The sequence below is a fragment of the Ictalurus furcatus genome, chromosome 5 (assembly GCF_023375685.1).
Source record: "Ictalurus furcatus strain D&B chromosome 5, Billie_1.0, whole genome shotgun sequence".
Classification (NCBI taxonomy): domain Eukaryota; kingdom Metazoa; phylum Chordata; class Actinopteri; order Siluriformes; family Ictaluridae; genus Ictalurus; species Ictalurus furcatus.
In genome coordinates, this window is record NC_071259.1 from 4,298,804 (window position 1) to 4,326,384 (window position 27,581).

Here is a 27,581-nt window from a genome sequence, read left to right on the forward strand (position 1 = left end):
CCCCTAGTGTTGCTAATGTGCACCAACACTATTCGTGCACAACGCAATACACTACATTGCCCAACAACCACTGTAATTTTATAAAGACTGCAAATATATTACTCCTTTATCATGCACTGCTTATTTGATGCAGTGTTAGAACGCCAATCCCTCTGCATCTCGCCCCAAATGTTTCTTTCTCATTATACTCAAGAAATGACACTTCATTTTCACCAGCTGTTTGACTTTTAATTTCATAAAAGCCTTTAAAAGGGGTCGATGACCTGGGAAAGGTCTACGTCCAAGGCCTGTTATGAAAGAATGGTGGTTTTATGTAATGTCTATAGCTTAAAGCACACACAGAACACAGAAAGAGAAAGCGAGGAAAAGAATCGTAAAAGTCAAATTTGCTCATCTAGGCGCTAGGACTTAATATGGGAAGTAAAGCTACAAATTCAGATTCAGGGAGATCCCTGTCTCTAAAACGATATCATATATCTGAAGAATATGGCTTTGCTCTGCCTGATCCTCTGGTATGTACATGTCATTTAATACAGATTTGATGCATAAAATTTGATGCATAAAAAAGTATTTTTAAAAATACTTTAAAATTAAAAAAAAAAAAAATTAAATTTAATGTTATCAACTCCTAAGCTGTATAGTATTGGAACAGGCAAACTTTCCACTGTTACAGTTATTTTTTGCCTTCTTTACTGAGCTTATTTATTTAGCATATTTTACTTATTTATATTGCTTATGCAATAAATGGTATATAAAAATATGCTATGAGTTGTATGTTTTTAATGTAGTAATGTAATATGTCTCATATAGAACATCTATAAAGGGATTAGATGAGATAGAGCATATATCCTTTGTCTAATAAACCCCAATTCCACCAACCATAAACCACTTGGGGCCATGTTGTCATAGGAAAATAATTAATGATGGGGTGTTGTGATAAGGACAGACACAAAGTGGAATTTTGTTGATTATTTTCCTATAACAGCATGTCCTAAAATGGTTTATTCCTCTTATACCACAGCAATTTGCCAATGATTACGATTTATAATTTATGATTCAAGGATACTTTGTACTTTTATTTTTTTTTTTTCGTAGTTACATTTAACGTGGTGGAACACATTCATCCCTGTAATTTACTTAAGTTCATTCCTGTAATCACTTACAAAGTGCTGACATTGGAGACTCGGTCCATAAATGTTAAATAAACGTCTCCTTGCAGAAAACTTGCCATGATCAATAATTATACGATTTACTTTGTTAAATTACAAATGACTAAAAGGAGATACGATTCGAGATCTGTGTATTGACTTTTGATCTTATAACAAGAAATGGCATGGCAGACTTAATATATAGCAAATATACCAAGGGAGAAAAAAAGGTTTTTAGAATTTACTAATGCCTAAGAAAATACTTTTAAAACTAATATATTTTGATGACAGTTCCTTGGAAGGAAGTTCCATGGACGTCTCAAGAGTTTTCTTACCATCTCAGGAGCCAGTATACATCATCGTGATCATCTGAAGCTGTCTAATGCGGGCATCCGTCATTCAAAACTGTCTTTACTTGGCAAATAAAGTGACAGTTTACCACATTGTTGGCCCTAATTCAGAAACCCTAGGATGCGCATTAAGCTGAATTTCTCTGGTCTGTATAAGGTGGAGCTGCCGCTGTACTTCCAGCCCTGGATGGAAATTGCTGGATGTGTCAGTGAGCTTGTTTCTTCTCACTCCCTTCGTTCATCTGTTCATAAGGTACAGTAGAGTATGATCCGGATGTACTGTAGTAATCTGATTCCTCTCTAGCAATAACATTTATGTGGGATGGGAATTTCAACTGAAGCAGCTTGGATAGAATTTACAGTAATTGAAACACTGTTATAAGATTTATTGTTTTGTTTTGTTTTAACTTAACAATATCTCAAAAAAAATTATATATATATATTTGCTGGCTTAACTAACTACTGCTACACTGTTTATTGAAGTAATCCACAATAGAGAGAAATAGTTTGTATATATTGTAACCTTATTTTTGACAGGTCTAGGTCAAAAGGTCATCACCAACGTCATTGGACAGACGTAGTTAAAGATATCTATTGTTGCACATTCATTTCTATAGATTAATCATATTTATTTTGACAGGTCTAGGTCAAAAGGTCATCACCAACGTCATTGGACAGACGTAGTTAAAGATACATATCAGTAGTAAACTTTAATTCCGGTTCTGGTGCACTCCCGCACACGCAAAACAACAAGTTCTTTCACATAGAATGTATTTATACATAGTATGGTCATGTGCATTCCACACACACACACACACACACACACACACACATACATAAGAATGATGAAATAATAAATAATGAATTTCCATACATTTCCAACCAAACATATCACACACACACACACACACACACACACACACACACACACAAACACACACATACCCCTGACCAATCAGAACAAAAGAAAATTAAAATTGCACCATCCAGTAGGTGGCGGTATAAACACCATAAGTTTATAGAAGAAGTAGAAGGACTTATTTACCCTCTAGGTTTAAAATACTCTGTACGAACATCGTGTGTGAGCTTACAACATGGCTGATGCTTGTCCTAATGCCCCGAAAAAAGCTCACTCTTTTTTGTGAAGATTAGGAAAAATTTTAGAGCATGAAAAGATTCAATATTGGGAGCTGTGCTACTGACACACACAAGTTTTTTCACATTATTTAAAAGGAATTTGCATTCCCACAAATATACCTTGTTTAGGCTAACACTCATGAGTCAGGCCTAGGTCAAAAAGGTCATCACCCCTCTGGACAGACGACGTTAAAGATAATTATTGTTGCACGTTCTTAGCTATAGATTAATCATTGATTTTGACAAGCCTAGGTCAAAAAGGTCATCACCAACGTCATTATCTGGACAGACGAAGTTAAAGATACATATCAGTAGTAAACTTTAAATCCGGTTCCGGTGCACACACACACACACACAAACACACACAAACACACACACACGACCCTGTATATAAAAGCGAGCACTCCATTAGTTGGACAATCGGCAAAGATTTGAAAGAATTTCCAGACTCTATCCTTCAAAACTTCCAGACACCATGGATTTCTCAGCAGGTAAGAAGATGTATTTTAAACAATTAAAATAGTTAATTATAAATTGAAATAGAATACCGAAAATACTCCAATTACCCCATGATTTCTATTATGATAGAAACCAGAGTTCTTCAAATGGTCTGTTACATCGTGATCCGTACACAACCCTGAACCTATGTTTAACTGAAGCGATCAACTGACTGAATGAAAGTTTAATTCCGTCACACCAGGTTGTTAGTGAGAGACCTAATCAGAGTCCAAATTACAACATATCAAACACACCGGTGACGCCGTACAACATATTTTCTGAATTAAATCAATGTCTGCTAGAGTTACAAAATAACCTAAATGAACACGGTCATTCAGTACAAATAAACTCCAATCTAATCAATGCAGTCAATCAGTTGAATAAAAATTTAAGATCGTAAGACCAGAGGAATACTCAAAATGAAAATCCCCGCCGAAATTCCAATCAAACTGTATCAAGCACGCCGGTGACGTCGCACAACATATTTTTTTAATTAAATCAATGTCTGTTAGAGTTACAAAATAACCTAATCGAACAAAGGCAATCTATGCACATAAATCCTTGTTTAACAGATGCGGTGAATCAACTCAATGAAAATATGGTATTATCTCCCGATCACAATATCGGCTCAACTCCAGAAATCGCTCAGGAACCTAGACCATTATCTTCTCATGATATGATATACGAGCTTAATCAAAGTCTTATGAGGATAAATGACAGTCTGGTTAACTTAATCGAAAACCCCGCCAATATTCCACAAAATTTGGAAAACGATAATGAGTACAACCGTCCAATGGAAAACATGCAATTGCCCGATATCCAAGATTCTCAAATGGAAAACATGGAATCGCCTAATATCCAAGATTCTCAAATGGAAAACGTGCAATCCCCGGATATCCAAGTTGAGCAAGATGATGGGGGGCTAGATCCTAATATTCAAGATTCACAAGATGGGGATGGATTAGATCCTAATATTAGAATAATTAATCATGAAAGATTCAACAACACTGAGATTAGGAGAAGAGTGAATTTTACTTCGATCACTAATTTCGACAGCTTTGCAGATTTTTATAATTATGTTTTAGAGATTTTAAACGGTATGATTGAAATTGCTAACAATTTAATATCTGCTGTAGATGTGGTCACCATTGAAATCAGAGGTGATACGATCAATGTTTCATCACGCGTTCAATTAGACAATGGTGTCATCGATTTACATTCTTTTCTGCCCATGCTTGAAAATGCAATTCAGAGTAAACGCGAAATTTTTACTGATAATACCCTTGAAATAGTCGTCCAAATCGTCCGACCACCTTGGGGTGGTGGAATTAGAAGGAAAATAGGCCATATATTCAAATCAGAAACCATACAGAAGAAAATGAAGTATCTATACATTTTTCACAACAGAGACATGTTAGAGACATACCATAACATGTGTTTCGCCTTGTGCATTACCCAACTTTTGAATCGTGAAAAAAATTATTTTGAAACCGAACAAATCGCTAGACAATTACAACACGATGTGGGATTATCCGTAAACACCGCAGTCAGCTTCGCTGATGTATCGACATTTGAGAGACATTTGAATTGTAAAATCATAATCGTACTCTGTATCGTACTCTTTCTTTCAAACTAGCAAGACTCCCCACGAAAAAACGGTTTACTTGTTTTTGCATGACAACCACTATTATGGGGTTAAAAGTATCACCGGACTTTTAGGAATGAGTCATGTTTGTCATTTCTGCCACTTGGGGTTTGACGTTTTATGGAAACATAAATGCAATTAGTATGCAGCCAATTTTAGATCTGCGTCATCCGAACCGTACTCTTCGGACATACAGGTTCAAGATGCTGACGCTCAAACTTATCGTGGCACAGATTCAGTCCGAGGACTGGTTTGTGACGATAGATCTGAAAGATGCATATTTCCACATAGGAATATCACCCAGTCACAGGAAGTTCCTGAGGTTTGTGTTTGGAGACAACACATACCAATTTCGGGTTCTTCCCTTCAGGCTAGCTTTATCCCCTCGCACCTTCACAAAGTGCATGGATGCTGCTCTGGCTCCCTTGCGACTCCAGGGCATCCGTGTACTGAACTACCTGGACAACTGGTTAATTCTAGCACAATCCAGGGAACAGGCGGTTCAACATCGAGATGTTGTTCTCGCCCACATGAGGAGCTTGGGGCTCAGGTTGAACCTCAAGAAAAGTTTGCTTTCTCCAGTGCAGAGGACAACCTTTCTAGGTGTTATATGGGATTCTACTACGATAAGGGCGTTTCTATCCCCAACATGCATAGTATCGATCCTATCAACTTTGAGCAAGATAAAGCTAGGTCTGGGCATCCCCTCCAGTCTCTACGAGAGACTGTTGGGCCTTATGGCAGCAGCAGCCAACGTCATACTGTTGGGCCTATTGCACATGAGACCGTTTCAGTGGTGGCTGAAAAGTCGGGGGTTTCATCCGAGGATGAAACCTCTGAGAGTAATCAGTGTCACGCGGCGATGCCTACGTGCTCTGAGAATTTGGAGGTGCCCACAGTTTCTAGCCTCGGGTCACACTCTAGAGATGCGGGCTGTATTCCTAGCACTGAAATTCTTTCTTCCTCAGTTGAGAGGTCACCATGTGCTAGTTGTGTTAGACAACACAGCGGTGGTCTCATAAATCAACCACCAGGGAGGGTTATGTTCACGCCCCCTGTTCATGCAGGCACAACTAATCCTTCTCTGGGCAGAGGGAAAGTTTTTGTCAGTGAGTGCAATGTACATTCCGGGCAGCCGGAATGTTGGGGCAGACATCCTGTCAAGGCAGGGGCTGAGGCCTGGGCATTGGAGGCTCCATCCACAAGTGGTGGAGTCCATATGGCGGAGGTTCGGACAAGCGGAAGTGGATGTGTTCGCCTCCGAGGAGACAACACACTGCCCGCTGTGGTTCACCCTCACTCCTCCCGCACCACTGGGGCTGGACGCCATGGTGCACACGTGGCCAAGGTCACGTCTATATGCTTTCCCCCCGATCGCTCTGCTCCCACAAGTTCTAGCGAGAGTTCACCAAGTCCGTCTACGTCTGCTGCTAGTAGCACCTTATTGGCCAGCTCGAATATGGTTCTTGGAGATAATTTCCCTGCTCGACGGCACTCACAACTGAGGTTGTAGAGACCATGTTAAACGCTAGAGCACCATCCACAAGGAAATTGTATGCGCTCCAGTGGCGGCTTGTTGTCTTGTGGTGTGAGGAACGTCAGCTAGACCCAGTGAACTGTGCAATAGCTACAGTCCTGGTGTTCTTACAAGGACATTTTTCAGCAGGGTTGGCTCCTTCTACAATCAGGGTTTACGTGGCCGCCGTTTCGGCCAGCCACGCCCCTGTCGATGGAGCCTCTGTGGGGCAACATCCTTTAACTTTGAGGTTCATGCGTGGTGTCAGATGGCTGAGGCCCATCTGCAGGCCGCGCATACCTTCCTGGAACCTTTCTGTGGTTTTGGAAGGTCTGTCAAGGGCCCCATTTGAACCCTTACAGTCAGCCTCTGAGAAGCTTCTGACTCTAAAGGTAGCTCTCCTACTGGCCCTGACATCTCTCAAGTGAGTGGGAGATCTACAAGCTCTCTCTGTTGCCCCTTCCTGCCTTGACTTTGCCCCTGGATTAGCCAAGGCCTTCCTGTATCCTAGGCCAGATTATATTCCTAAAGTGCCTACATCGGCTGCCCACCCTGTGGTGTTGCAGGCTTTCTGCCCTCCTCCTTTCCTCACACCGTAGAGGATGAAGAGAGGATGCACCTGCTGTGTCCAGTAAGGGCTCTCTGTACTTATGTCCACTGCTCCGGCCAGTGGCGTAAGTCGGAGCAGCTGCTGGTCTGCTTTGGCGGTGACAGTAAAGGTGATGCTGTGTCAAAGCAGCGCATCTCAAATTGGATAGTGGAAGCAATCTCTGTGGCTTATGAGGCGTGCTGTCTCACCACACCTCTAGGCATAAGAGCTCATTCCACTAGGCCGGTCGCCTCCTCGAAGGCTTTGTACAAAGGGGTATCCTTGCAGGATGCGTGTGCTGCTGCGGGATGGTCTACGCCACACACATTCATCCGTTATTACAGCCTGGATATTCATTCCACCCCAGGCTCGAGTGTCTTGCAGTGACCCTTGGGCTTGGGTCTTTTTGAACAGTCCGTACAATCGGTATGACAGAGTGGGTATTCCCGTTCCCATACTGTTATGCTAAATGCAACGTCGAAGTTCCCTTTGAAAGGGAACGTCGGGGTTATGCATGTAACCCTGTTCCCTGAGAAGGGAACAAGACGTTGCATAGCTTTGTCATACCAGGGCAGGTCTGTGAATTGTGTCTTCGCTTCAGATAATAGAGGCTGGCGGCGTGGTTCACAGGTGCCATATATATATCATGTGACGTGCTTAATTGCCACGTCACCTGATCATGGCAGGCCTATAAGTAGAGGCATAATTTTACACAAGCTTCAGATACCGGTCACGCGCGCAAGGGCGCTCCCCATACTGTTATGCTAAATGCAACGTCTCGTTCCCTTCTCAGGGAGCAGGGTTACATGCGTAACCCCGATGTTTTATACAGCGGGCTAGGAAAGAAGGCGAAAATAAGGATTATGTGTTTTACGATTTTGAGACTAGACAGGAAAAAGGAACTCATGTAACTAATTTCATATGCTGTATTGATTTTGACGGAGAGGAGTGGGTGGCTGAAGGGGATGATTGCGTCAGTGTCTTCTTTAAGAAGTTTCGGTCTAATACGTACAACGGTTATACGTTTATCACGCATAATGCTAGAGGGTTCGATTCATACCTTTCGTTAAACCATTTAGTGAAAGAAGGAATCACGCCCGAAATCATAGCGCAAGGCGGTAAAATTTTGTGTACTGCGTTTCGCCAGTCCTACATTGATAGTCTATCGTTTTTACCCATGAAGTTGAGCAGCATCCCAAAAGCCATGGGAACGCAAGAAAGGCTATTTTCCCCATTTCTGGAACACCGTAGAACATCAGGATTACGTAGAACCGTATCCTGGCCCTAAGTTTTACAGAGTAGATGGCATAATGCCTAAGGATAGAGAAGAATTCTTTAAGTGGTGCAGAACGATTTCTGACAAAGTCTTTGATCTCAAGAAAGAGATGGCCGAATACTGTGTGAACGACATAGAAATATTGAGGAAGGGCTGTTTAGCTTTCAGAGAAGAAATTCTGAAAAGTACAAAGGTCGATCCTTTTAAATGCATAACGATCGCATCTGTGTGCATGAAAATCTTTAGAACCAAGTTCCTGTGTAAAGACACTTTAGCCACTTGATAATTACACCACTGGACAGAAATCTTTCTCAACACCTTCCATACAATGGCTCGAATATGTTTCTAACACGCAAAACCTACCCATTCGGCATGTGCTGAACAAAGGTGAAGTCAGGTTTGGTAACTATTATGTAGATGGTTACTGTGAGGATGGGGAAAACCGTAAGGTTTTTGAGATTCTTGGATGTTTTTATCATGGCTGTGAAAAGTGTTTTCCCTCAATGACCCCGCATCCTCTTAGCTCATCCAAAGCTACCTTCGGAGATGTCCGTCAAAAATTGATGGAGAGAATTAAGAATTTGCAAGACACTCACAATTTGCAAGTCACTCTGATGTGGGAACACGAGTGGAATGAAATGAAGAAAAATGACAACCGCGTGCTAAACTTTCTGAAAGACTTTGACTTTCCTGAGGGTTTAAACCCACGAGATGCTCTTTACAGCGGTCAAACAAATGCATTACATTTGCATTATGTGGCTCAGCCTGGTGAGAGAATCGATTATTTCGATTTTACCTCTCTTTACCCATTTGTAAATAAGACAAAGACGTACCCGATCGATCACCCTATCATCATTTATTGTGACTTTAAACCTCTGAAATATTACTTCGGTATCGTCAGAGTAAAAGTATTACCGCCTAGGGGTCTGTGGGCACCTGTTCTACCGTTTCGTGTAAAAAGCAAACTCCTCTTTCCTCTATGTAGAACGTGCGCCGATCATCAGCTAAAACAATGCGATCATACGTACCAGGAGAGAGCTCTTACCGGAACATGGGCTTCTGTCGAAATTGAGAAAGCATTCGAAAAAGGTTACAAAATTCTAAAAGTGATTGAAGTGTGGCACTTTCCTAAAAGGTCTGATAAGCTTTTTACGAGATATGTTAAAATGTTCCTCAAGACCAAACAGGAAAGTTCAGGTTATCCATCCTGGGTCATTGATGAATCCTCTAAATGTGAGTACATTCGCAAATATAAGGAGAACGAAGGGATCACGTTGGGTCCGAAATTTATCACAGTTAATCCTTCCAAACGATCCGTGGCTAAATTCTGCTTAATTTGTTGTGGGGTAAGATGTGTCAAAGACCAGAAAGATCAAACACGACCTTAATTCACGATCCTGCCGAGTTTTTACAGTTCATTTTCTCCGATATTTATAATGTGAGTCAGTTCTCTTTTTTGAATGAGAAGGTGGCGATGGTGCAGTGGCGTTAGGCAGACGAGAGATTGATTAAACCTCTGAACACTAACATATTCATCGGCATTTTCAATACAACATACGCTAGACTTGAGCTGTACAATTTGATGGATCGATTGGATCAGCGTTGTTCGTACACAGACACCGAGAGCGTCATTTTTAAAAGTAAGGAATGTGACTGGATGCCGCCCTTAAGTGATTACTTGGGTAGGCTAACCAGCGAATTAGATGATGGTGATCAAATCGTAGAATTCGTAAGCGCAGGTCCTAAAATCTACGGTTACAAAATCGTAAAAGGAAAAACAACCATGAATGCTAAAGGCATTACTTTAAATTGTATCAAGTCTGAAATTGTCAATTTGAAATCACTTACAGAACTGGTGGACGAGCGATTGAAAAATGTGGATCAAACCGGTCAACTCGTAACCACACATAACCAAATTTATCATGAAAGATAAAAAGGGGTTTCATTTGAGAAACAAATCACAGTTGAAAAGGTTAAGGGTTGTGTACGATAAGCGTGGTTTATTACCCGATTTTACAACTCTCCCTTACGGATATTAAGACTATTCATGTATATATGTATAGTTTCTGTTGATGTGTTTTGTAATGGAAAATATGAACTTGACTGCTTTTGGTGCTAGGATGCAACTTCCCTTTTCATGTATCGTATGTGGACCGAGTAATAGCGGAAAATCTTATTTTATCAAAATGTTGTTGTAAAACTGTAAAGAGGCAATGTCGGTAGTTCTCGAAAACATTTTCTGGTGTTATACATGTTGGCAACCTCTGTATGATGAATTGATAACCAGAATAAATATAAAATTTCTTCAATGAATCCCTGATTCTTTGTGTGATGACGAACTATTTCCTCACAATAAAAAAAACTTGGTTATCGATGACTTGATGGAATCCGCCAGAAAAAACGATGAAGTAGAAAAGGCTTTTACAAAATACACCCACCACAGAAATCTGAGCGTCATCTACCTCGTTCAAAACTTGTTTTTTCAAGGCAAGACTAGCAGAAGAATCAACCTGAACACCAACTACATGGTTCTTTTTAAAAACTCTAGAGACAAATTACAGATCAGCATACTGGCTCGTCAAATGTATCCGGGTAACAGTAAATATTTTTTAGAAGGCTTTCTCGATGCAGTCTCTAGACCTTATGGGTATTTATTTATTGACCTGAAAGCACAAACACCTGAAGAACTTCGTCTCCGGTCAGGGTTTTACTCATGCTTGAGGCCTGTAACAGAAATTTGGAGGCACCGCTGGGATCGGCATCTGATGAGAGTTGGTGCTGATCCTTTAACCTACAAACCAGACAGACGTCGCAGGACCAGTACGGTGGAGTGGCAGGCATGCAATTGAGGCGGCTACGGGACCAGTGATTGTGAGGGGACCCCAGTTGGAAGAATGCAGTTTTGCTTGAAGTGACTGGACTGTGAGACATTGCTGGCCAAGGGACACAGTATGGAGGACATTGAAAAAAAAGAACTGACCTGGAAGATAAAGAAGAGTCTTCACACGCTGACAGCGGAGGAACTCTTTCAGGTTGCTGAGAACATCACACCGGTACCAGATCTTGCAAAATCTGAATCTGAACCTGAATTGTAAAATGTTACTTGATTTAGAGGACCAGGGATTTTCTCACTTGCTGTCCTTGAGAGATGCTATTACTGAACTCATTGCTATTCGTGTCACTGAAATCAGTCAGCCTACAATATTAGGGGATGATGCTGTTACACTGACCAACACTCACACAGGCTGTAGCAGCTCCACAGGGTAATGTAGAGAGTAATATTACAGACACATTCCCTGAAAACCCACAAGCAGTTGAGTACAAAAAGCTAATGGCTAACTATGAGGCTTTGGGGAGGAAGCTAGCTGAGTTTCAGATAACACAACCAGAACAACACACACCTACCTCTACTGCCACACAGACACCACACTCTAGACCCACGACTAGACCTCAGAGCCACCCCAACACCTCAACTTCACCAGACCCAAAACACTGTACACCTGACAAGGTAGTCTCCCTGAGAGATCTATCATTCCTTCAATGCAGAGAGTTTAAAGTATATGGAGGTCAAGTTGGAGACGATACAGCAGACATCAGCTACTATGGATTATGCAAGCAGATTGATAGGGGACTCAAGGCAGGCCATACAGAGGGGAAGGTCAATCAAAGGTGTGCTCCGCATCATCAAACCAGGACAGTTTAAGGATATGTTGATTAACAAGGATGACTTGACCCTCTCTGAGCTTAAAAGCTTCATGCGTTCTTATCTTAGTCAAAAGAGCGGTAGTGAGTTATTTCGAGAGCTAATGAGCACCAAGCAACATGAGCATGAGAGTCCCCAGCAGTTCCTCTACAGAATGATAGGACTGAAACAGAAAGTCATGTTTGCATCCAGACAGGATAGTATGGACATTGAGTATGAGCACCGCAAAATCCAGAATGTGTTTCTGTGCACCATCCATCAGGGCCTTCTCCCCAAGTACAGTGACATTCGCAATGAACTCAAGCCTCTCCTGTCTGATTACACTGTTTCAGATGAAGCACTGATAAGACAAGTTAACAAAGTGTCTAGGGAGGAAAGTGAGAGACAGCGAAGACTGGGACATTGTCCACGACAGAAGGTAACCCATGCTCACAATGCTCAACTTGAGCCTGATAAAGACAGTGAGAAACTACCTGATTACAAAGCAAAGAGTGAAAATAAAGCCATAGAGGAATTGAGTGCGAAGGTTGATGCTCTGACTAAAATGGTGGAGTGTCTCACAGCCCACAAGATGCCCAAACAAACTCGTCCATTTACCCATACCAAGCAAAAGGTAAGGCATAAAGCTAGCCAGTGCTCACCCGGCATGTGTCTCAGATGTGTGTTTACGATGAACAAAGCAGGAAACTTTCTCAGTGTACTTGTAGGTAGCTCGTCATAGGCCATCAAGCCGTGAAATATTTTATCTATTTCAGGACAACTTCTCATAACCTCCATTAGTTCTCTGGTATCCATGAGTTACTGGTAATCGATGAGCACGTTTCTTCGATTGTTTATTTCTAGAATACTGTCGAAACTGGCGTACACGATTAGATTCACTGTGCTCGGAAGCGGTTGTCAAATCTGAGTTCCAATCGCATATTTCCCGACTTTATAATGACAAATGTTTCCCACAATCGTCGTCAGGATTCAGGTTGAATGCGAATAAAGTACAGCCATTCAGGTACTCTTCTCTGTTTATTGATAAAGCCTGATCTTTCAGCTGCTTTCCTGATGCTAAAATTAAAGAATTGAATTCACAGACTACGTTACCGGACTGAAAAACAGGCCGAAACAGTTTTGCAGGATATTGAGTACCATCTACGTAGTGTTGTATATAAAATATACATGAAATAAACACGAAGGAGACCTATTATGAGTAATATGTAATCTTATTGAGAATTCACTGGGCTGGTGGACTGTATGAACGGATGTTCACCTGAGACACAACACACAGATAAGCAAGGTGCAGAGGGATAGCAATACATGTATTTGATTAAGTGCGGCAGGTCTCAGAACGTAGGTGGAGTACGTCTGCACGCAGGCACAAGGTCAACTAAGAGACACACACACACACACACACACACACACACACACACACATAGAGGCCTGGTGTGTATGCAGAAAACAGAAATTAATGTTTCATATTCTGTTTCATGAAAAACTATTATAGGGTAATGTACATTTAAGCACCATAAAAAAGAAATGTAGAACAAACAAAAATTTACTCATAATGTAGAGATGGTGTGTTTGAACGTGACCTTTCTCGACGAAAATCCAGTCAGGAAGCGACACAGACAAGGTCAAGTTATTTCCAAAGAGTGAAACAAGACAAAATATATTTTGGAGCCGGAACTGCACCTGCGTGATAAGGGTCGCTCAACAGTGCCAATTGATGCATGTAATGGTGTTCCAGGATCGCTAACTCTAAACATATTTGTGCCTGGGTCATCCTGACCCTAAGAAAACTGTATAAATGGAAGAGCTTCGGCTCTGGTTTTTTGGATCATCCTTGGGACGTCTCAACTGTGTGATCTCTTGCAACAATAAATTTGGACCCTTGCCTCTCCTCACTCACGGGCCCGGTGTCTTACTTTCGTCCTTCAACTGGTTAATGTATGTGAGTATCTGTTTCTATGTTAAATATCAATTGTCTTTGGGTAATAGGCAAATTTTGATACAACAGTAGAGCGCAATAAACTCTGCATCGTAATGTTTAAAATTAAAAGGGTTTTTATTGTACGACCCGCTGAAGGCATTGTTGTCTACCATCCCAAAGATAATGGTTTTAGGTAAAGGGCCAAGGAAAAGATTCTCTTGTGAACAAATGCGGCTCCCTGCAGCTAGACTGAAGGTCTTCAAACAGACTCTTTCGATCAGGTACTTGGCTGTGGCACTGAGAAGTGCTTGCCTGTGACCGATTTTTACAGACGGTGAGACGGTTACTTTCTTCACAAAAAGAGAAGCGTTGAGTATTTTCAGAATTAAATTTGCATTTCCTTCCTTCATCAAGCAGAATTCAGCGTTACTGTGAACCATTTTAATCCTCAAATCGATACCGTTCAGTAAAAGTTTATCCTGAAAAAATATATCAGAGTGAATGTGTACAATCAGGTCAAAGGTGTTGCTTTCAGCACTGAAATTGGCCCTTTTTTTGTGACCTTCGTTTCGGCCGTCTGGGTCTGTGGCGTCCATATGCCCAGCTGTGTCTTTGTAGAATAGCCCGGTGCAAAATTGTGTTTCCAGGGTATCTTTTCCATAGTTGAGAAGACTTTCAAAGGTAGCGCAGTATGGGTAGGTATTGATAGATTGAGAAATAAGACGATCCCTGAGCATGACATCCACTTGTGAAAAAACTGAGGCTACAGGATAGTTAACGACCCCAACCTTTGCATCATTAGCTATATTGGAACCGTTGGGGTTCACGATTTTACAGGCCAGATGTAAAAAAGTGTTGTTCAAGTCGAGGTAATCCTCCCTGTTTCCAGCCACGTAGAACTCCAGGGGCCCGTTGTCCGTAAGAGTGGAAAGTGTGGGTATTTCGACATAAGGGTACTTTTCAATACTCGTTTGGGTATAAGGTAATGTGAAAATATCCAATTCTGTATTGGTACACTCTGAGGATAGACTGTGGAAGAAAGCCATGATGTTAGAAAATGCTCAGCCGCTTTCTCTTGTGAGAGATGGAAGGATGCCTGTTGCCTCTCTGCTCTGTCTTTTTCACACTGGTCTTGAGTTTAGTAACCTTACATCTTTTATTCGGAATCACGTGTCGATGCCCTGGGAGCCTTTTAGATTTTTTATGCGCAATCAATGCAAGGCCCGATCTGTCTTGATTTTGTGTATTGCTCATAATGTTGCTCACTACGTTGCTTACGAAACCTTTAGCCACTGTTTTTAAATGAGGTTTTGCAATAGCAAATCCCCTTTTGAGGAACAGAATCGCCATTCTAAAAAGACCCTTGAACAGACCTCCTTGCCCCGACCCATACATGGTGGGGGCTCCTTGAAACCCCGGAAGGCCATTTCCAGCCTGGTGGACATAATAATCCATGTAGGTCTGCGGATGAATGTAGCCCCTATCCATCATTTTACATATGGAACGAATGTTTAGCGGGTCTAAAGTGTAGTTTAGCTATAAATTTCCCATAACTAAAAGGTATAGGCTTGTTCTGATCCTTTTTGACTTCGATTATTATATCGGTAATGTGTTTCTTGGTGAGAGGGGCGTAATGCAGCTTATCATAAGTAATTGTGACGACTTTGTTGTTTTCACCCATTATATGTACGCATCTCAGTAACGGCGAAAAACTGTCACCAACTCGTTGATACTCGATAACGTCTGTATATACATACATCGTGTAAAAGCCTGCGTGAATATCAGCGGGGTTCTGCGCGTCTGGTTCGCAGGCCGTTATCGGAACACCTGGGTTCATACCGAGCATATATGTTAATTTTCCATTAGCTTTGAACACAAAATGTTTTTGGGACATGATGTGTATTTTATTTTTCATAGGGTTATAGGTTATATCTATTCCAAGTTCCAGTTTCTTCATGTTTTTGTTGATTTCACTAACCAGTTCTTCGATACTTTTATAATATCCTTGAGTGATATTAAAGTAACTGTTTTGTGTTTTCTTTCCATCCCTCTGGATAATATGACACGGACAGTCTTCCTCTGTTAAAGAGTACCAACTCTGGATATATTGAACCTCTGCGAGCGAGACTTCCCATATCCCGTTCAAATCGATTGGTTTGAAAATCAGATTTCAGCTTTGTTCACGACGATCCTTTTTGTTATGTTAACTACATCTTCGACCGGAACCGAGGAATTAAATTTATCTGGCCACCCCACCCATTTCACCAGGCAAACTTTTTTCCGGTTTCGGGTCTTTTCAGACAAGATTTTCTCAATTTTAAACATTTTGTCCTTCCCGATAATGATGTTTTGTAACTCGAGTACATAAAATGTTCCCTCAATTTTTTCACCATCATAGTCTTGTAATTTATATACCGGGGGATCTCTTGGTATCTGTTTGGAGATTGTAAAGTTTTGCTCGTATCCTTTTTCAAACTGTCTTTTTAAACGGGAAATTCTACTGATATCACCGACTTTAAACTTGAATTTAAGCTTCTTTAATGTAGGTGAGAACAGTCCGTTTTAAATACTCTGAAGGAAGTGGCTTCGTTGACCTCGGCGGGTTTCATTTTGATACTGGAATGGTAATTGTGATTGTACGCTTGAATCAAATCCTAGACTATGTCGGTGTATTTTTTCGTGTTAAAAGTGGTAAAACATCTTAACATCCTGGTCTTTAGCGTTCTGTTGAACCTTTCACACACCAATGCTTTTTGCCCCGTACCCGTAGCAAATTGAAGAATGTCATGTTTTTTCATTAATGTTTGAAAATTTTTGTTAAAAAACTCCTTCCCTTGGTCAGTTTGTAGTTTTTTGGGGACTCTACCTTCTTTTAGAATGGAATCAAAGGCTTTAGTTACCTCGAGTCCGGTCTTGTTTCATAGCACACGTACCAAGGCATATTTGGATAAAATATCTATGCACGTGATCATAAATTTCGTGTTGTCATTACTCTCTGACAGGTTGCTCATATCGACTAAATCAGCTTGCCATTGTTCATCGATGTTCTTTACAAAAACCTTGTTTCTTTTAAACTTTGTAGATACTGGTTTATGTACACTGTACGCATCCTGCTCTGCTAACCAGTTTTTTATTTCAGTATCATTAGCTCTTTTACCTATTTTCTCAACAATAGCTCTTTACAAACTCTCAACGCCACCATACGAACCAGGTTCGGATGGCGTATAATATATATTCTTCATCAGTCGTTCAGTCATTTCGAGTGTCAAGACAAGAATGATCAAACGCAAGTGTAAATTAAACATTTTATCTCAGAACACGTGAGCATGGTATTACATATTCAATCAAAGTAACATTTTCCTTTCTAAACAATTTATATCACACACAGGTTTAGACACATGATTAGTTTTACATTCAAACGTTTAAGCAATACATGTAAGATAAAAACCTGATACACACAAATGTGTTAAGGACACACATTATTTACGAATGTCTTCAGCATTTTTGTTTGTTTGGCTTCAGGCTTTTCTCGCAGTCAGAATAGACGTGGCGTGTTTTGAAGTTTCCCATGTATGCGGCGAGTCAACGGGTTTCAGAGATGAGTGAAAGGTCCAGTAGTCCACAACGTCTTCGTACACCTGCTCGTTGAAAACGTCTTTGGTTTTCTCCTTGACCTCGTTTTGATGTGAGGCTCGTCTCGCCATTCACACACGATGGCTTCAGCGATACCTTGAATTTTTTCCAGGGACGGAGTGTGTTTGATACCACACAATTTCAGACCTCTTGCCAACGTGTATTTGAACCACGGTTTAAACATCTTTTTCAGCAATCTATAGGTGCAGATAGTACTCATCAGGATCGAACAAACACGCGTGTTGGAGTTGACTCGTATGATCGATCGCGCAGCCATGGCAGTTGTCCTTCAGATCTTGTAGGATAATTCTGTCCAGCAGTTCTCCCGTAACCGCACGTATGATGGCCAGCACGGTGTTGGTTATACACCCGTCGATTTCATTGTTCGTTGTCAGATAGGTCAGATTACTTTTTCCTAGGTTTTCGCCATCTTCAAAACCCGAACTGGTCACATCATCATCCAGGGTAGAAACAGAGTTGTAGAAAACGGGTCTGAGTTCACAAGCCATATCGCTTGTTGATGCTCAGAATGTTTTGACTCGATATGTAGTCAGACTCATTTATAGATCATGTGGGAGGAGTCTTGGGGAAGGCGGAATTTCTTCTCAGGAGTAGTATATTGACGATCTCAGAAGAGATCTTCTAGCCTTACTTTTATTTCCGTTGTTTCTTTGTCCCTTCCAATTTTTTTGAATAATTCATCGATTTGATGGAAGTAGCACTGTAGATCATGCCAGCTGGTTCGTTCATACCTCACTTCACAGTTGTCTTTGTTATCAGATGCGTCGTCACCGGTTAATACAGCAACACAGTGCAGTGAAACCTGGTTCTTGGAGAAATTTGTTGCTCTGATGTGGTATTTGCATTGCAGAGATGTACTGCTCCATTTACGCCTGTACGCATCCGGGGAAAAGAAGTCCATTCTAACAATGTAGTCAAAATCCTTGCACCATTTTCGGAACTTTTTCCATTTTTTTTTTTTTCCAAACTTTTTCTGAGTTACGTTCTCAGTTTCGCAGCTCCAGTGGATGTGACCCGGGACCGATAACTTGAAAAGCAAAATGGTTCCTTTTTCTGCATCAAAAAAAAAATCCGGCTGTACATCCATTTGACATTACCCAATATTGCATCTTTTCATGCTCTAAAATTTTTTCTAATCTTCCCAAAAAAGAGTGAGCTTTTTTCGGGGCATTAGGACAAGCATCAGCATGTTATAAGCTCACACACGATGTTCGAAGTACAGAGTATTTTAAACCTAGAGGGTGGGTGAGTCCTTCTTCTTCTTCTTCTTCTTCTTCTTCTTCTTCTTCTTCTTCTATAAACTTATGGTGTTTATACCGACACCTACCAGATGGTGCAATTTTAATTTTCTTTTGTTCTGATTGGTCAGGGGTGTGTGTGTGTCATATTTTTGGTTGGAAGTGTATGGAAATTCATTATTTATTATTTCATCATCCTTATGTATGTGTGTGCGTGTGTGTGTGTGTGTGTGTGTGTGTGTGTGTGTGTGTGTGTGTGTGTGTGGAATGCACATGACCATACTATATATGAATACATTCTATGTGAAAGAGCTTGTGTGTTTGTGTGTGCGGGAATGCACCAGAAACGGATTTAAAGTTTACTACTGATAATAATGAATTAGCTATGGCCTAAATATTTAAACAGGTGTCTTTTGTTCTGATTAGTCAGGGGTATCTTCTGTGTGTGTGTGCGTGTGTGTGTGTGTGTATGCACTGGAACCAGATTTAAAGTTTACTACTGATATGTACCTTTAATTACGTCTGTCCAATGACATTGGTGATGACCTTTTGACCTAGACCTGTCAAAATAAATATGATTGATGATAATGATCTTGAACTTTGACCCAGACCTGTCAAAAATAAGGTTACAATATATACAAACTATCTCTCTCTCTCACAATCTAAAATGTCACACCAATGGGTGTGTATTATTCTATAATGATATCGTCTCTCTTGAGCTGACTACATATCTGCACCATCCCTTAAGAACTTAACAAATGCCTTAAAAATAATTCACCACGCATATATGCACTTGGGTCTTTTTCTCAGTTTGTTTGCATGTTTGTGTTGTTGTGTTACCGTCATTTTTGTTATTTGTGTAGTGAATGAGTAATGTGAAAATAACAAATATTGGATGACATGTTTTCTGCTGGAAATGAATGAAAAATTGATCACTAAAATAAAGTTAATATATTCTATTGCCTCATAAATGATGTATTATGACCTTTACTCCCACCCCCCCAATCTGGTTACTTTTAATGGCTAGTATTATGGCAATAACAAATATGAAATCTGTAGTTTTGATTCGATTCATTGTTTAAAACCCAGATGCCTCTGTTGGAGACTGACCTGCTGCAAAGCCATCGAGAGCTGCGCCTGGCTCATCTGGCTCTGAGCGTCATCACTATGGGTTATGTATGGCAGGAGGGTGAGGAAGATAAAGTTAAGGTACTGCAGGGGAATAAACATGGTGCTTGGTATTCAAATATGTGCAAAGCAATAATTCACAGAGTAAAAGTTTTTTTTTTTAAATAGTCAAGAATATTGTTCATAAGTCATCTGGTGAAAAACTTAAAAGTAATTACTTTAGAAATGACTTTTTCATATGTGAATGATGGACACAATTAATCCGAAAATGTTCTTATATTCTTACTATTCTGTCCTTATGTTAACTAACCAAGTGAGCTATTCTGACTTACCTCAGGTAAAGTTATTTGGCTAGCTAACTTCACCAAATGTTGTTGGAGTTTCAGTAGCTTGTTAAAGCTTCAGTAGCTTGTTGGAGTTTCTGTAGCTAAGTTATTAGCTAGCTCATGTTAATTCATACATGTTTTTATCTCCATAGCTAAGACATAGCAAAGATGCCCCTTAGACATGATCCTGTAGCAACACTTAGATACATTTAGCACCACAGGAAATCGTTCCCGAACATCAGAGTACTTTTTCATACTGTTAAACAACAAAAGATCTGGCTAGCTAGTCTAGCTCACTCAGCTAGCTAATGTCTTACCTGGACGTGTTTCCACAGGTGGAATGTTGAGCTGTGAAATTCTGATATCTTGGACAGTTTGGAGATAATGTTCATGCTGTTTTCTTTGAAACACTTAAAACTTGAAAATAGTTGATCAAGTTGGGCCAGGGATGCTCATCCGTCTTCACTGTCCCAGACATTGCTGATGCTAACAAAGCATTCAGCGGCTGAAGTGTAAACTTTTGACAGGATTTATTTTCGATTAGGTGTGAAACTGAATTATTAAATTAAAATGTGCACATACTGTCTTTTAATTGGCTTACAGTCTTCTGGGGTTAAACACATTATTATTTTTTAAATGTGGCAAAGTTGAACATTTTATTTGGACAAGTAAAAGCACTATGATTTTAATAATACTCAAAAAAGTGCCAATTCTGCTGAACCATGTACTCAAGTACAGTAGCGAGAATACGTGTAGTTCATTGCTTTCCATCCTTGAGTACTTTTAATATGATCATACATCCCAAAAAAAAAAAAAAAAAGAACCAATAGAAAACTGCTTAGTCATCAAACCAACAAATCTGTCATAATTGAACATTTATATGTTGTGTGCCTGTGTGTATGGGTGTAATGGGTTAGGTTCTCCCGCAGAACCTAGCAGTACCGTACTGGCAGGTATCTCAGAGGTTGGGTCTCCCGCCCATCCTTACTCATGCTGATGGGGTCTTGGCCAACTGGAGGAAAAGAGAACCAGATGGGTATGATATTTCTCATTCACATGATTTAATAGTACATGCACTGAGCTTTAAGATTTGGAAGATATATTTATAAATAATATATTCAGTATTTTAACATCATTTCTTGTCATTTTCTGCATTACATGGATCCCTACTGGTGTTTCCAGTCCACTTAACATGGAGTAAGTTAAATCATTACACCTGTAAAAATGTATTTTTATTTTTTGTTTAAAAAAAACCCTATATACAGTGAGGGAAAGAAGTATTTGATCCCCTGCTGATTTTGTACGTTTGCCCACTGACAAAGAAATGATCAGTCTATAATTTTAATGGTAGGTTTATTTGAACAGTGAGAGACAGAATAACAACAAGAAAATCCAGAAAAACGCATGTCAACAATGTTATAAATTGATTTGCATTTTAATGAGGGAAATAAGTATTTGACCCCCTCTCAATCAGAAAGATTTCTGGCTCCCAGGTGGCTTTTATACAGGTAACGAGCTGAGATTAGGAGCACACTCTTAAAGGGAGTGCTCCTAATCTCAGCTTGTTACCTGTATAAAAGACACCTGTCCACAGAAGCAATCAATCAATCAGATTCCAAACTCTCCACCATGGCCAAGACCAAAGAGCTCTCCAGGGATGTCAGGGACAAAATTGTAGACCTACACAAGTCTGGAATGGGCTACAAGACCATTGCCAAGCAGCTTGGTGAGAAGGTGACAACAGTTGGTGCGATTATTCGCAAATGGAAGAAACACAAAAGAACTGTCAATCTCCCTCGACCTGGGGCTCCATGCAAGATCTCACCTCGTGGAGTTGCAATGATCATGAGAACAGTGAGGAATCAGCCCAGAACTACACGGGAGGATCTTGTCAATGATCTCAAGGCAGCTGGGACCATAGTCACCAAGAAAACAATTGGTAACACACTACGCCGTGAAGGACTGAAATCCTGCAGCGCCCGCAAGGTCCCCCTGCTCAAGAAAGCACATATACATGCCCGTCTGAAGTTTGCCAATGAACATCTGAATGATTCAGAGGACAACTGGGTGAAAGTGTTGTGGTCAGATGAGACCAAAATGGAGCTCTTTGGCATCAACTCAACTCGCCGTGTTTGGAGGAGGAGGAATGCTGCCTATGACCCCAAGAACACCATCCCCACCGTCAAACATGGAGGTGGAAACATGCTTTGGGGGTGTTTTTCTGCTAAGGGGACAGGACAACTTCACCGCATCAAAGGCACGATGGATGGGGCCATGTACCGTCAAATCTTGGGTGAGAACCTCCTTCCCTCAGCCAGGGCATTGAAAATGTGTCGTGGATGGGTATTCCAGCATGACAATGACCCAAAACACACGGCCAAGGCAACAAAGGAGTGGCTCAAGAAGAAGCACATTAAGGTCCTGGAGTGGCCTAGCCAGTCTCCAGACCTTAATCCCATAGAAAATCTGTGGAGGGAGCTGAAGGTTCGAGTTGCCAAACATCAGCCTCGAAACCTTAATGACTTGGAGAAGATCTGCAAAGAGGAGTGGGACAAAATCCCTCCTGAGATGTGTGCAAACCTGGTGGCCAACTACAAGAAACGTCTGACCTCTGTGATTGCCAACAAGGGTTTTGCTACCAAGTACTAAGTCATGTTTTGCAGAGGGGTCAAATACATATTTCCCTCATTAAAATGCAAATCAATTCATAACATTTTTGACATGCGTTTTTCTGGATTTTTTTGTTGTTATTCTGTCTCTCACTGTTCAAATAAATCTACCATTAAAATTATAGACTGATCATTTCTTTGTCAGTGGGCAAACGTACAAAATCAGCAGGGGATCAAATACTTTTTTCCCTCACTGTATATATATATATATATATATATATATATATATATATATATATATATATATATATATATATATATATATATAAATGATAAAGGTGCCCAGTAGAGGGAGCCTTCTTATTACAACTGCACTGAAGAGCAGCTCTTAAGACCTAAGTGATAAAGAGCCACTGTACCATAGATATAACTGAAAGTGTGTGTGAGTGCTGAGTTTAGTTTTGTTCTTCCATAACTATAGCAGTATAATCAATCTAGCTACTAACAATGTGTGTGTGTGTGTGTGTGTGTGTGTGTTGTGTCCTGGAAGGAATCTGGAGCTGTTGTTCAGTATACCTGGTGGGGAAAGTGCAAGAGGTTTTTTCCTCATCACTCTGTTGGTGGAACTGGCTGCTATTCCTGCTCTCAAGGTCTTAGACGTCCATTATAATTGAACCTCAATCTAAAAAAAAATTGCTAGAGTATTCCTTTGAGTGTCCACTAAAGAGTTGTTTCCATGGTGCAGGCCATCCCTGAAGTGATCGGTGGTGTCTGCGACGGTGATGTGGCCGTGGTGACCCGAGGTCTCGATGTTGTCAGTCGGTCTATAGAAGACATGAAGGAAGCGTTGAAACAAATGCATGGTAATGCTCTGGTCCTGATACATAATTAACCTATTTATTTATTTATTTATTTATTATAATGTAATACCGAGGTATTTAATAGAAAATGATTTACAGTTAAACACTTGAAACTTTCGTGTTTTATTAACTTCTCTATAATATTTCAGTATATGTGGATCCTTCTGTATTCTATGGCATTATGAGGATCTTTTTATCGGGGTGAGTAATTAATATTAGAACTTTTTACTTTACTTTATTTTATTTTGACTCTCCTGTATTAATTCCTGAGCATGCCATACACTCACCATGAAATCAATCCAATCATCCGAATATCACCTTCTGGTATTCCATCCATTTATTTCTTGATTTCTTGATTTTTCTACAATTTTTCAGCTTATTGATGAACAAGCCAATCATGCTTTGTCTTTATGGGATGTGATTTGTATTCAAATCATATATAATTGTTGAAACAAAGTTGTCAGCGCTGGTGATGGAGCTGTAGCAGTCATTCTTCGTGCTCGTTGCTAGTTTATTAGCCTCACCTAAATTTTATCAGCTGGTGCTGGCCCAAATTTTGCCTATTACCTGAACACACTTAACATAGAAACAGATACTCACATATTCAATTGGAGAAAGAAAAATAAGACACCAGCCGTGAGTGAGAAGAAGCAAGGGTCCAGGTTTATTCGTTCCGTTCCACCACACGAGATCCCCACAGTTTGAGACGTCCGAAAATGCGATCTAAAAAACCAGAGCTGAAGCTCTTCTATTTATACAGTTTTCTTAGGGTTAGGATGACCCAGACATCAATATGTTTAGAGTTAGCTATCCCGGAACACCATTACGTACATCAATTGGCACTGTTGAGCGACCCTTATCACGCAGGTGCAGTTCCGGCTCCAAAATATATTTTGTCTTGGTTCACTCTGTAAAAATAACTTGACCTTGTCTGTGTCGCTTCCTGACTGGATTTTCGTTGAGAACGGACACTTTCAAACACACCATCTCTACATTATGAGTAAATTTTATGTTTGTTCTACATTTCTTTTTTTTTTTTTTTATAGTGCTTGCATGTACATTACCCTATAAGAGTTTTTCATGAAACAGAATATGAAACAGAATATGAAACAGATTAATTCCTGTTTTCTGCATACACACCAGACCTCTGTGTGTGTGTGTGTGTGTGTGTGTGTGTGTGTGTGTGTGTCTCTTAGTTGACCTTCTGCCTGCGTGCAGACATACTCCACCTACGCTCTGAGACCTGCTGACTCCTGGCTGGCTCGCCACTTAATCAAATACATGTATTGTTATCTCCCTGAGCCTTGCTTATCTGTGTGTTGTGTCTTAGGTGAACATCCGTTCATACAGTCCACCAGCCCAGTGAATTCTCAATAAGATTACATATTACTCATACTAGGTCTCCCTCGTGTTTATTTCATGTATATTTTATATACAACACTGGCTTTTTAATGAAAAGGTGAAAACTGCATGGAGCGTGGAGCATAGAGAACTCCAGTCTCACCAGGAAGTCTGCCAGCTTGTAAGAGGTTTCAGAGCCATCTTTTTGGTGGGTTTGTGGTTATGATTTAAATCTCAGCATGATTCTGAATCATCCAGCAAACCTGTCTACTAGATGTGGAGACCTACACTAGTTTCATTTTCCGTCCATTTCACCTGCTGTCACTGTTTACTTTGCTATAAGTGAAGCAAATGTTGCGTTCGAACATTTGTACTCGCCAGGTGGCTAGCTTATATTGTATACAATGAGCTGAATAGCAATGTAATGCTTTTGTCTGCTGTTGTTTGCATTAGCTTTTGTTTTTTTTTTGTTTTGTTTTTTTTTTACTTAGCATCAACTGGCCTTACGGCTTGCTTATTTTCTAATTCTTTTTTCACACATGTCCACTGTAGGGTAACTCTTACTGTATATAGAGAATATTGAGGAAGGCTACGGTATCCCAAATAACCACTCTTTACAACCGTGGTGAGCATGTCGGAGACCACAACTGCTGAAGCACAATAGTAGAAGTGAAACTGCATTCGATTCCATTCATGTCAGCCAAGAACAGGAATCTGACATTACAATGAAATCTGACATTACACTGTAGCCTCAGATCCCTGTTCTTGGCTGACAGGAGTGGAGTCCAATATGCTCTTCTGCTGTTGTTGCTCATCCACCTTAAGATTTGACATGTTGTGTATTCTGAGATGCTTTTCTGCTCACCACGTTTGTACAGAGTTGATATTCGTGTTACCGTAGCCTTCCTGTCAAGCACCGGTCTCATCCGTTTGGATAATTCTATGAACGAACAGGTGTAAAGGTCACAGGTTGTCTTGCTCTAAACCGATTTTTCCATCATCACTGTATCCATACTCCTGTATTTGGACATCTGCACGATGGCACATGTTTCAGGTGGAAAGACAACCCGTCGATGGCAGAGGGACTCGTGTATGAGGGCGTTCAGGCTGAACCGATGGAGTTTTCAGGAGGGAGTGCAGCTCAGAGCAGTCTGCTCCACTGCTTCGACGAGCTGCTAGGCGTCAAACATGAGGAAAAGAGTGGTGAGAGAGATCATCCCCTTAACGTTACTCATTAGAGCCAAATATGAACCATGTTACATTATACACTAGTATATGCAATCAGGTTTCTTTTCTTTCGTGGATGTTCCATGATATGAAATGTAACTATAAAAGGATAAATAATTATGACATTTTGTTCTTTAATTAATAAAAAAAATCATTGTATTTGCAAATGGAAAACTGCTAGAATATACTGTATAAGGAATGAAACACTTCTGCATGTGGTGTTACTGGAAAAAAATCAACTGCATGATAATAACAGCAACTCTGCTTAGAACCGGACTGTGTCATACCACCATATTGTTGATTATTTTCCTTTAATAGCATGCTTCCAGTGAGTTGTGTTCCTTACTTAGTGTAGACATGCAAAAATCATACTCTCAGTGAAACATTTTGTCACAATGTGGATTTAAGCATTGAAATATACACCATGTCTACTCAGCGAACTTCCTGACCCGAATGAGAGGCTACATGCCTCCATCTCACAGATGCTTCATCGAGGAAATCTCTGGCGCTTCGTCCCTGAGGGCCTTTGTGCTAAAACAAGCCAACGAGCGTCTGACGGAGGCCTTCGATCACTGCGTGGCTCAGCTGGTTTCACTGCGGAGTTACCACATCAGTGTAGTGTCACGCTTCATCACCATCCCGGCGTCCCGAGCCAAACAGCTCCGCTGTGAAGGCCCGGAGTCTATAGAAGAACGCAACCCTGTGTGGAAAGCACCCACAACGCTGGAAGAAAGAGGAACAGGCGGCTCGGAGATCATGAGCTTCCTGAAGACTGTGAGGGACAGAACAAAAGACGTTTCGATCTCACAGGCAGCAGTGGGAAGTGACGTATGAGGACACTTTGGGATGTCATCCAGGAATATGAAGGAAAGATACTCAAAATTTAACCTACTCTTAAAAAAGTTACTGTAATAAAAGTCTTATTAGTGAGTGTTCTTGCATTGCAAAGAACGTGTGAAAATATTCAATATTCTATCAATTCTCCCAGTGTTGTGAAGCCAGCATTAAACCAGTTTGGACATGAGTCTATGGAACATGTATTGATTTTCAATTCAAGTTTCTTTACAAAAAATATTCTTCAATACGCGGGCGCACGGTGGCTTAGTGGTTAGCACGTTCGCCTCACACCTCCAGGATCCTCCAGGATCCATGTCCCACCGGGGCCATGTGTGTGGAGTTTGCATGTTCTCCTCGTGCTGCGGGGGTTTCCTCAGTCCAAAGACATGCATGGTAGGCTGATTGGCGTGTCTAAAGTGTCCGTAGTGTATGAATGGGTGTGTGAGTGTGTATGTGATTGTGCCCTGCGATGGATTGGCACCCTGTCCAGGGTGTACCCCGCCTTGTGCCCGATGCTCCCTGGGATTGGCTCCAGGTTCCCCCGCGACCCTGAAGAAGGAGTAAGCGGTAGAAGATGGATG

General features: G+C 40.8%; 1 protein-coding gene across 1 annotated transcript; it reads left to right on the forward strand.

The window, feature by feature from the left end:
* Positions 1–315: 315 nt before the first annotated feature.
* Positions 316–27,187, forward strand: LOC128607443 (indoleamine 2,3-dioxygenase 2-like). Its single transcript, XM_053624304.1, has 10 exons — positions 316–512; positions 1,656–1,751; positions 19,762–19,881; positions 21,044–21,162; positions 21,309–21,323; positions 23,286–23,385; positions 23,481–23,598; positions 23,745–23,796; positions 25,991–26,139; positions 26,600–27,187. Exons 1-10 carry the CDS (start codon positions 414–416, stop codon positions 26,995–26,997), a joined length of 1,266 nt encoding a protein of 421 aa, XP_053480279.1. The 5' UTR covers positions 316–413; the 3' UTR covers positions 26,998–27,187.
* Positions 27,188–27,581: the final 394 nt, after the last annotated feature.